Source organism: Streptopelia decaocto (assembly GCF_964273445.1).
Source record: "Streptopelia decaocto genome assembly, chromosome: 1".
In the NCBI taxonomy this organism is placed as follows: Eukaryota; Metazoa; Chordata; class Aves; order Columbiformes; family Columbidae; genus Streptopelia; species Streptopelia decaocto.
The window spans coordinates 119,271,271-119,283,443 of NC_138663.1; the positions used below are offsets into that span (position 1 = coordinate 119,271,271).

Genomic DNA, 12,173 nt, shown 5'->3' on the forward strand with positions numbered 1-12,173 from the left:
CACCTGGAAATTATTTCCAAAAATGCTACGTGGGCTCACAATTATGACGTTCTGAGAAAACTTTCTTGCTTCTGACACAGGAGAGCTAACCATTTACATAAATGAGGACTTTTAGCCTCTCATGCCCCTATTATCACCACAACTCCCTACAGAATCTGCTTCCTTCTTCTTAAACATTCATTCCTGGTGCCACAGGCATCCCTGTGCTCAACTTGGTGCATGCCTCTTTGGGCATCAAGCTAGATTCATTTACTGTATAAAATATTGTATGGCAGACTGCCGGACTGCATTCCGCTAGGCTGCACAGTAACAGTAAGTGTAATGATGCGAAAAGTCCTTTCATCACTGCAGGTCTTGGTGGCTCTCAGCACAAAACCTGGCCCACAGACCCAAAACTCGTATTGAATACAGCTTTTCCTTGCCAGAGCTTTAGAGGTGCACAATCTCTAGAACTCAGAATGTTGCCAAAGTGATATGAGTCAGAAATAATTTCTAAGTCCCATTACAAAAGCTGACTTAGGTATGATAGGCATGCTACATGTCCACCACTGCTACCTGGTTTGTTACCTGTGATCTGACTGCTTTTGTTAGCTGCTGAGTCCCTGGATTGTGTGCTGGATGCAACTGCCTATGCCAAGCATTCGGCTTTTGCAGCATCTCTGAGGTACCACACCCTCCCCCGTGCCACAAAAAGATCAGGAGCTGTTCAAATTAAATTCCTTTATTAATCGAAGGATTTTAATAGACCAAAAATGAAATGGATAAAAAGAATGCTTGACCTTTATGGTTGCCAGAAAAAGTAAATATTGTCTATAGACATTATACAGTTTTCCTTTAACCAAAATTAAATATTGTCCATAGCAAAGCAAGCAATCTGTAGAAATGTATTGTTACACTGCTATTACAAACTATTTACATTGGATAAAAAACAGGTGTCTCAAATCAGCTTTAACTTTAGTTGATTACTGTTATGATTTCATGTGTCTTGCCCTCATCTTCCCTTTTTGCTATTACACATAAATCAGGCATTGACAAGGTTTAAAAAATGAGTGATCACTCCTCAGCACCCAGTATGACTACCCTGTCATCCTCCTTCAAGATTTCAGAAGTTTATCACCTCCCAGTGGGCTCTTTCCACGTCCAACCAAACTGTCTGTCAGTGCCAGGAATTGCCACGAAGGCAATAGCTGGTACGAGAATACACATTTTAAATATATATATTTTAAAGGAGCATATCTTTTTCTAGCAGTACTGCGTGCTGTTTCTGTGAATACATGTTCACAGTAAAACTATGTCATATAAATATTTGAAGGAATCAGCACAGTGCATCTAGTTTCACTTTCCAAATGGAAAGTGGTGTGTCTGCTTTTAGTGGTTGTATAAGGCAGACACTTTATACAAATCCAACTTTGCTAAGTCACGATCATGAACAAAGGAACCCTACCTAATTACAAAATACTTGATTAACAGCTCAGCCTAAGGGATAGGTTTACTATACATCAAAGCTATTTGCTGAAAAGGATTTCACTGCTGTTTCATAGTGGACATACAGCAAAGAGAGTATGTTTTTTCAGTTTGCAAAAAGGATTAATCAGAATATTTTGTCCATGCAATCAAACATTGCTCTGCTGTAATAACATCGTTCTCAATTCTCTCTCTCTTTGATCCTCCTGCCTGTATTTCTCCTCTAGTTTTTGTTTTTCAGAGTCCATACTATAATAATTGGAATCTGTGCTTCTCCTAATCTTCTCAAATTGACTGAAATCTGCAACGTACTTTCCATTTGGAGACAGAGAAACCACAGGCACGAACTCATAGCCCCAGTGGATCTCCTCGGGGATGTAGGAAGTCCTGCTTTGGCAAACAGCACTGGTGGACTCTACTGTGGCGTTCAGGAGCACTACAAGCTCAAAGTCCTTGTCCTTGAGATTCTGAGGTGTGAGATCTCTCAAAGGGCTGCTCTCATCCAAAATATGGTAGAAGGTTAAAGGCAAAATGAGAAAAGGACTCTCTGAAGAGGAGTCAACGTTGAACTTGACACTGGCTTGATTCAGCAGGATCCGCTCCCCTTCTTTGGTTTCATATGTCTGAAGAAGCTTCCCAGACAGCTGACACTGTATCAGAAGACTCTTCCTCATATTTGCTACCCTAATCACCAGGCAAAGTTCTCCATTGTGTTTAGTGATGACGGCACAGTGGCTGAATTTAATAGTCTCTGCCCGTTTTTTAGGTCTTGCAATTTTGGCCAGAAAGGTACCTGTGATGAAGATTTCAATCAAAGTGGTGATGACCAGTTGGGCCACAAGTAAGAAAATGGCATGAGGACACTCCTCTGTAATGAAACGAAATCCATAGCCAATGGTTGTTTGTGACTCCAGGGAGAAGAGAAATGCCCCAGTCAGAGAGTCTACGTTCTTGACACATGGCTCGCGCTTTGGATTGAACTTGTTTATTTCTAAATCACCATGAAGGAATGCAATGGCATAGTAGATAACTCCAAAGAGGAACCAGGTCATAACAAAAGTAGCAGCAAATAAGGTGAGTTTGTACCTCCACTTCATGTCTATAACTGTAGTCCACAAGTCTTGAAGGTAGAGCAGGTAAATGCCATCGACTTTGTCTATCCGCACATTGCTGTGACCACTTTTGGACATCACACGGGGTTTGTGTGCCTTGAGCATGACAGTGTCGATGCCTCCATTAACCAGTGGCAGGCGAGACATATTAATCTTTGTGGGTTCCATTCTCACTGCTTCAGTCCTAAGGGGAGAATAAAAGAAGACTGTTACTTAATGAAATCAAAGCACATAACTGATTCTGAAAAGCATTTGAAAATGTTGGTGGAAAGAAGGCACAAACATAATCTAAACACAGCAGCAGTGAATAAAAACAGTTGGTAGATAAAGTTACCATCATACAATATCTGACATTACAAATAATTCGATATTCTTTTTTTCCAGGAAAAATAAAACAACCCAAAACATTCTTCGATTCTGGCGACTGCCAAATATGGAGAAGTAGGTTTCTTTTATGATATCCTGCAAAAGAAATTTGACCAAGCTGAAATTTTATACTAGTACTTTATTTCTGTAAAATGCATTAATTTTTTTTTTCTTACGTTTCTCTGGAGAAGAGTCTCTTTTTGATTAGTGAGCAGGTTTTCTTTAATGCCCTGAAGAGAGACATCTGATCAAAATTAAAGTCACGTCAATGCTTGGTTTAGAACGCAGATCCAGCACACCACCTCTGTCTCTTCCTGCGACGGACGAAAAATGAGCCAGACCAGCTTTCACTGTGAACAATTAACTTCCACAAGTGATTTACTCAGTCGGATCTGGCTCTTTGTCACAAACCTACAACTAACCTAGGAGGAAACAAAGCAGACCTGAACACATCGAAGTCGAGTTTTGGAAAGGGATATTTACACCTGAAAACTCTTAGAAGCCGTTTGCACTGTACAGCAGTCCTGTTTTAAGCCATCTAAGGAAAAAAAAAGGAGGCAATTCACAAAGTCAGCATTCTAGCCGTGGGCCCTGACCTGTGCGAACCGAGCAATCATTGGACCACCCGACTCCTGAAGTTTGTTTACTGTGCATCAGTCCGGATGGAGATTAAGTGTGGGGACACTCAGGACTGAACAAAGCCCACAGAGTGAAGCAGAACAGTGCCTGTGCCAGCTGGATGAGGCAAGTAACAAGACCCGGCTTGTGAGACGAGACAGTGATTACGTAGAGCAAGGACAGTGCATGTTATAGTCGTTTCCGACATCAAAACTTCCTGCTGACAAAAACAACAAAGAAAAAAAATGTCCCATGCATCCTTTGTGCTTTGGCAGGTTGCACAAAAAGCATTGTTTTGTTCCATTGTTTTCCGCAAAAAGAGCCTTAAGTGATTCGTTTTCGTGAACCACCAAAAAAAAGAACAAAAAAAAAAAAAGAGAATGTCTTCCTTACAGCTACTTAAAAGAATTTTGCAGGAAGTACAAGATATATTTGTGGTACACACATGTGCCAGTCCAGGACATCAGCATAATTGCTCATGAAGTACCTTTCCTGTTATGTCAATTAAGGAGAAATTTTTTTATTACTATACCCATCACACTGTTGCAGGTTTTCTGGGAAAGGGTAATTAAACTTAACACCCAGTAACACCTGTAGCTCATTCCAGTTTTGTTTAAATCACCAGCATTTCTCTTCCATAGTCTGGGAGCCATTGCCGTATATATATATACATATATATATATATATATAAGAAATTAATGCATCAATGACCCCAGTAGGAGATTCCTTATGTGACAGTCAAATCAACACACAATGCACAGCATGTCCGGATAATAAACAGGAAAAAACCTTCAAGTGATCTGAAAAAAGAACAACAGGAGGAAATTGGGGGGAGATGGGGGTGGGAGGGGTAGGGGTAGGAAGGAGCATACATGCAACTGCTCTTTAGGCAAATTCAAAATGAAGTGCTACTGTCAGTGTGCCGTAAATACATGCAACCTCTAATGGGAAGCCTTTCAGGAAAATGCACTCTACTTTGTGAAGAGGGTCTATTCTGCACACAGAGCCTCACCCTGGATAAGTCATGGATATAAAACGTATGCAAAAATCTGTCCCAAAAGAAGTACACCTCTTCCTCTCAAGCACATTTTCCCTTAGCCATTCATTTCAGGTACAAACATTAAGCTGTCAGAAAAAAAAATCACTGCTACAAATTGCTATGCCAGGAGGTAGATGGGCTCTCCATGCCAGGAACATGTCCCGATCCCATACCCCTGCTCAGCCTACCTGGACGCCTGCTCCTGGGAGCAGCTCCCCAGGGCTGCCAGCTCCTCCTCCTCTGGAGGCCACGAGGATGGAGGCAGCCAAAGCTCCACCTTCCCTTCTCGGTGCTCCAGCTGGTGGGCTTGAGCTGGTGTGGCACGGGCAGGGCTCACAGGCTTGGTGAAGGTCAGAGTTATCCAGTCAGGGTCAGGGGTATCCCAAGGTGAGGAGTAAACGAACCCTTGGCATACCATACTCACTGTGGCTCTACCATGTGCAAGAAACACTGGCTTCTGCACAAGTGGTCAGCATATATATGATAAATCTGACATGTTTGGGATGCACTGGGCATGGTGTGAAGAACCTCTCTACCCCACATGCACTGTGGATCTGATATGTTCTTCAGATGCCAGAGCTGGTACTCATACAGTGCACAGCTCATCTGCAGCACCATCTGGGTCCACAGTTTCGACCCACACAAAGGCCTGTCAAAGAGTCCTTGCTCCTGCCTTTGCTCTGCCCTGAAATATGTTGTTCCCTGTCCAGGAGCCCTGAATGGAGAAAATCCTGACACTGCATCCCACCACATGTGCAGAGCTGGTGAAGGACATCTAAGATCATGGACATACCGAATGCTAAAGAATAGGTTTCCCACCAAGACAGGAGGTAGAGTGGTAGTGGCAAGGAATAATGTCTTTCCTGGGCTATGCCAACAGAGGACAGCTACAAAATTTGCCATTTCAGGCTCAATACAAGAAGTAAAGATTGGCTGCAGCCATAGGCCATGTCTGGCATGTTCCAGACTGTGTTTCAACTCACAGCCAAAGCCATTTCTCACTGTGCCTCTCTGCTGTCCCCATGTGTAAAGCTGATCTCCACATGTGGGGTCAGCATGGCACAGTTGTTAGTTTTGCGGTCCACCACAGGTGGAAGAGGCTGTATCAGAGCTCCTCTGTCATCTTTTGTGTCCTCCCTTGATTTGTATTTCTGTATGTGACAAAGTTACTCAGCTTTACAGTGATTTCCTGAAATGGATCCCGGCCAGTTTCTGGTGCTTTTTTTTGATGGTGGGGTATTTTTTCTGTTGATTTGCTTCCTATTTTTTTTTCTCTTACATCACATTTTCCTGTGTGATCCTGAGTTCCTCCAGTGCTCTTTTCCTCTCCAGCGAAACTGATCTTGGTTTCCTTTCCCTGCAGAAACATTTCCCTTTTTCTCTGCCACACTGATAGGGGAAGAGAGGATCGATCACACCAACTCAGAGCAACACTGTCTCTGCTCCCCTTAATTATCACTGACAGAACTCAGGAGCAGTCATCTGGTGGAAGAAACTCTGATGAAACCAACAGTGGAACAAAACCAGGCTTCAGAGGAGCCTTCTCCCCTCCACTTCCCCACTGCTTCCCGAGTTAAGTGACCAGTACAATAGTCCACAATAAATGATTCGTGGGTGTCTGTATGTTATAAACCCATGTTATAACACCTGCGTTACTATTTCCCGTCATATACCTTATCTAGGCAGCTCAGATATTCTGTGCCTGAACAACCATCCCCAGACCTCTGCTGAAAGATTTTGGAATGCTTGGTTTCTTTCCCTCTAAATGAAAAATCATGTCTACTACAGTAAGCAATGTAATAAAACAAGCCTGAACAATAACAGTAGTATACATTTTTAAGTTAAAATAACATCTACTGTCCATTAGCTAAATTATTTACACTGGTAAGGTATTTTTTATTACTGTAAAAAAAAAGTATTCAAACTGTAGCTGTAAATGAAAGTGAACTGAATTACAGTTAAGGAAACAGATACTTCAAGAGAGAAGAAACTGAAATTGTCTCTGATTTGTCTAGCACTCCAATGTCCTGTGAATTGCCTCCTTTCCTCACCAGCCCTTTGGAAGAGCCAGAGGAGACTCCCCATCAGAGTACATGCTGGTAAGGAAGTTTAGTACAGACAAAGTCAATAAAACAGAGCTACATACCAAACCACCAACCATGAATACCTTGATATTGAGGTAATTCCAGCAGCCAAGGATATAACAAGCACATTAGCACTGCTTCCAAAGAGCACATTATCAAGAAGTCAAAGCCAGCTTGCATGCACACAAAAATGTTCCTGCTGTATGAAGCCAGATTTGCTTGTGCAAGATCTCTTTTGGCAGACACAACTGATCAAAAGTGTACAGGAGCATGACTTTTTTGAATGGCCTCAGTGATTTGCTTTTTTTCAAATCAGATATGCTTTGCCACTTGAGCAAACCCTCATACATGCTTCACTGCCACTCTGATACAGGAGCAAAACTTGAACTGTTTTTTCAACCAGCATAAACCATTAGCAGGCTTGACTTTTTTTTTAGGAGTGAGTAAAGAAAACATTGGAAAGAACCACATAATCTTTAGATCGTTCCTAGGTCTGATGTGGTTCAGTAGGTTATAAAAAGTGCCTCCTGAATTCTCAATGCTCTGCCTAGCATGAACACCCTCCTCCTTCTGGGCTATGTACCAGGTTATGCCATGCAATTGTCAACCAGCAGAATCCTCTGTAGTGGAGTTATGGAATACAAAAGGAGAGAGCAGAGGTAGAAGGAAGGAAGCAGTGTTTGCAAAAGGATGCTTCACCTCTGGCACCAGCTGCAGCATGCAGCCATCATCTGCTACCTTGGCCTTCGTTAAAGAGTCCTTCAGCATTAGGACTCATCAGCATTGAGACTGGTGATAGGCAGGCTGGCATTCAGCCATGTTGCGAAAGATACCACCTTTAAAAACTAAAGTAACACATTTTTATTTTCTTTTACGAAAGGAGTGAGTCAAGAGACCTGTAAACACACTCCCTCAAGTCAAAATCAGTTCCCAAAGCCATGCTTTTAGCTCCCTACCCCTCTGTAGAGCCACACATCAGTGCAGGGCAGCCCTGTGAATGGTGACTGTCCCCAGGCTCGGGCACCCAGGAGCAGGTAAAAGCAAAAAAACAGCCAAATCTGCAGGCAGGGTAGTGCCCGGGGGCTGCAGAACTGACTGTGCCCAAGATGGGGGTGAGCGGTGTGGTTGGAGAAATAGAACCATGTGTTTTTCATCCCTCATGGCAGGGCCAGTGCAACAACCATTTACAGACCAGCATGAAGAAAGCGAAAACCCAAATCCATCTTTGTCTCTCCTAGGCTGTGCGCCTGACATCTGTCCATGGAAGATGAATTAAAGCTGGAGAAGTCACATAGTGCATTGTTTTTGAGGGAGATTTCTACAGGGCTCTTGTTCTTTCCAAGGGCAGGATGTTAGGCTTCACAGTAACTGTTGATTTCTGGAGATGAGCCTTGGAAACTACACTGATGCAAGCAAATAGGAAAACAACCAAGCAGGCAGAGAGAAGGTAAAAGATGACCCAAAGCTTATTGACGTTAATGGAGAAGCTCTCAGTGATTTCACAGGTCTCTGCAACAGGCCTCCAAGTGGAGAAAAAGCACATACTGCCAGCACCTGAATAGCTAACACACTGCAAGTGAGCATTCTGTCCTTCCAAAAACCTGCCCTCCAGCCTCTGTCCTGGGCTCTGTGGATGCATAGGGGACTTGGCTGTGCGGAGCCTTCATCAGGAATCCCCACATACACTGAAGTCTTCTTTCAAAAAGAAGTAAGTAAACCGATCAGTTTCTGAAACTCTCCTTTTTGTGTTTGGTGATATGGTTTATACAATACTGATGGAAAACAGAGAAAGGTTTCCCAGAGACCTGTTCTGCTCTTTTATTTTTACGAATGGCTTTTCTTTAGTAGTGCAACATTCAATACTTTTGAATGTCTCCCTTGCTGGCATAGCATTGCTTCAAACTCTTTTCAGTTTCAAACACTTCATTACCATGGTTAAGCTTTTAAAACCTGCCTCTTCTGTGATGCTTTTCCCACCCACTAACCCTTTCCTTTTCTTCCTGCACAAACCATACCTGGCTCTTTCTACATGGGTAAGTCAAAATAGAATCTCAAGAGCCTTTTCTTTCTGTTTCTGGGGAGCTGGGTGTCAGAACTACACTGCAAGGCTCAAAGGGACATTATTGCTACATTATGCTTATCAAATTCATACCATGTACTTCCACTTTCATTTACATCTTCAGTTCAGTCTGCTGTAGGAACATTAGTGACCCCTCACCATAGGTCTCTGGTGCAGGCAAACATCTCAGCAACATCCAAGAAAAGGAACTGAGCTAAGGGAGGACAGGAGTGATGTCCTTTCACAATCAATGTTTGCAGTCAATACTAAGGCCAGGACCAGACTTTCTGAGAGCTTAATGCCTACAATTGTCCTGTTTTGCAGTCACTGCCACTATTTCTTCACTCTTCCCTTCTAGGATACCTCTGTGGGCTTGCAGTGGCTATATTCTGTCCTTCTTTCTCCCTGAGGTATTTCCCATTTCCATGAAGGTATCTCTCATTACCCTGTTTTCTCTCATTTTGCTTAGTATTCCATTCCCACTCTCTGTGAATCAAAAAATCTGAACTAGTTGTGCTTACACCACAGCCAGAGAAGCGTGCAGCTGTGGCAGCAGCATAGTTGTATCACACAAGACTGCACACTGTTTTATATTCTGCAAGTATCTTACATAGGTTCACAGCACCTATTCTGGACCTCTCCATTATATGACTCTGTTTTCAATGGTTTCAAATTTTGCAAGGCTTCAGCTCTTTGTGCTGAGGTTTTCCTCATGACTGGTCACAAGCAAACACATTTTTTAATTCATTTTTTTTTACTTAATGTGTCAGTCAAAATGGAATAGCCATTTCCAAAGTTGAAGCCAAGAAAATACCTGTTGAGACATTTCTGCATCCATGTTAAGACAATTTTGGTATCTCTTCCTTCAGGAAACCAGAGTGTAAACCCATATGCAATTCTGCAGCTCATACTCTCTGTGGCCAGCTGAGCACCCTAACAGCTTGTCCACTGAGTAATGTCAATGCCTTCTTGCTTTCTGGCCTTATAAATCCCCATCCATACAGTGATGCATCCTGATTAGGAAGTCCAGTATCTCCCCACCCCATCTCCATGGTTCCTTATGAGCGAACTCCCCTGCAAGGGTGGAAATGTTGGAACAAATCACCTCAGACATGGAGAAGAGTGTCACCTCCACCTCCTTCGATGGACAGATTTGGGAACACAAGTGGCAGCAGCCACACAGTTCAGGGAGCCTTGCTATGCAGGAGAGAGTTGGAGAAGCAGAGAAAGGGGTATGCTGGGGAAGGTTGAAGATGAACCAAGGAATGCCTCATTTCTGTCTCTTCTTGCTTCATAAACAAATCCATTTGGTGTCTTATAGGGTGCTTTGTGGCATGCCCAAACACAGACCTGTTGGGCACCCAGCAAAAAGAGCATCAGAAATGGAGACACCTGCACACATCGAGCACTTCCGGTACATAACAGAAGCTGGGCAGGGATTTTCTGCAAAACAGTTTTTCACTTAGTCAACTAAGGCCTACCTAAGTCCTCCTTAAGTACTTAATTCCTTTTTCAGGAACAGGCCCTTTGCCAGGCAGCTGCTCTGGCTTCTGTGAGAGCCTGCTTTCACACAGCTCTCACCACCTTCCCTGTCCTGTGTGAGGACAGGCCACCTCACTGGAGCACAGCTCTCCGGGGAGCACCAGTCTGGCAAAGGCAACCAGAGAGGCTGCACTGCTCTTTGCTCAGATTTCAGGGCTGGGGCTCAAGGTGGTTCAATTGTTTGCCCAGTAACATATTTTACCTCTCATGATGCTGGTTTATATACTGCCTGCTATAAATTACCTGGCTATAATCTGACTGCATGAGCTCATGTGCCAAGACAGTTTCATGTTTCTGTACATAACCGAGGTATGACTGTGTTTTCTTCTAGTATTTTAGTCACACGGTGATGGGGTTTATAACAATATAGAAAATAGTGAGCCTGAACCCACCTGCTGCTCAGATTGTTAAGTCTGACAAAGCTCATAGGGGAGTCCCCTCCCAGGTCAACACAGAGCACAAACACACCAGACTGGGCTGCTGCCTAAGTTTGCTGGGACTGTCATTGCCTGCTCACCGCAGCTTGGCTGTGTCCTTGTTTTCCCTTCTTTCACCACTGGTAAAGAACAGCACCTTGTTTTTAACCTCCCCAGTACTCTCCCATCACTTCACAAGCTGGCAGAAGCCTGCTCTACCACTGAATAATAGTAATAGTAATAAAGTTAAACTCAGAACAACTGATTTGCCAATGTGCAGTTGGTTTGAAATTTGCTGCTTTTGTTTCAGACTTGAAGAAGGGTTAGCAGAACAGAGAGCTTGTCTTGTTTCTTTTATTGTTTGGTTGCTTTTCATTTCTTGGTCTAATAAAAATCTGGTTTAATTTAAACAAGCAAACAAAACCAAATCCAGACATTTAATCTAAATTTTAATTTAAATTATCAACAGGTGGCTGATCATGAAAAGTAATGTGCCTAGTCATGGTTATGCAAGAGGCAGAGAGAAAAGCTAGCACTTTGCTCACTTTGCTGCTAGTTCACAAAAGCTGGCTGAAACACCTTCAGTCTGCCCTCCCTGTGGCTACTTCTCCCTGTTTCTCAGCTACCACGGCTATCACATGAAAGACATTTACCAGGCAGCAATGGGATATTTCAAATAATTTAGAGCGATTTGTGCCCTTCTTTCATTTCTTGGACTGCAGATAGCTTGAGCCTCAAGCCTGACATTGGGCACCAAGTCCCAGCACCAGCCTTCTCTCATTCTGATGAGGAAGGACATCAGCTCCTGCCTGTGTATCAGCCGTGCATTGTGAATACATGCAGTGGCTCAGCAGCTCTCTTTTTAATTACCATTTGTCATGCCAATTCATCACATGGTGCGTGCACTGTATCCCAGTCAAGTTGGGTTTTGCTTTTTAATTAGTCATTGTACACTGGGGCTCTCATAGCTCAGTGTAGGTGTGGCCATGAGGTGAGGCTCCCTGCAGGGCATCAGGCTTCTGCTGGGCAGATTTTTTAATGTTCTCTCTGTATATGAAAGCTGCATTTCCTGCAAATTGCAGCACTCCTTTAGCCCATATCACAAGACATTACGCTGATGGAGGACTGACCTTAGTACACCGCAAATATCACACTGTATGTACATATTCACAAACACTGCCAAAATAAACATGTCTGTAATTTTCCATCTCTATGCAGCCACTAAATCTCAAAATTGAAATACCAGTCTATGAAAAGAATTATCCACCAAAAAAAAAAAAACAAACCCCAAACCAAAAAAACATTCTGCCCCTCTCCCCTTTTAAATATGTAAAAACCTCAAAAGTATTGAAAATAATGGGAGGGCTGCAAAAGGTAAAGAAACTGCCAAGGGAAAAAAAGCATTTTATTGAAAAGTCTGCATGTTGATAACATTTTGTTCATCTAGTGCCTAATGCAGACAGAATCAAATCT

At 43.0% G+C, this 12,173-nt stretch overlaps 1 protein-coding gene across 7 annotated transcripts in view; it reads right to left on the reverse strand.

Moving 5' to 3' along the window:
• Positions 1-705: 705 nt before the first annotated feature.
• KCNJ15 (potassium inwardly rectifying channel subfamily J member 15) overlaps positions 706-12,173 on the reverse strand; it is a 36,589-nt gene continuing 25,121 nt past the window's right edge. For 4 of the 7 annotated variants that reach the window (XM_082056364.1, XM_082056361.1, XM_082056362.1 and 1 more), the window contains one exon: positions 706-2,760. In XM_082056364.1, coding sequence (XP_081912490.1) covers positions 1,614-2,744 — 1,131 coding nt within the window. In that variant the 5' untranslated portion in view covers positions 2,745-2,760 and the 3' untranslated portion in view covers positions 706-1,613. The other 3 variants (XM_082056365.1, XM_082056363.1, XM_082056359.1) reach the window with 3 other exon arrangements.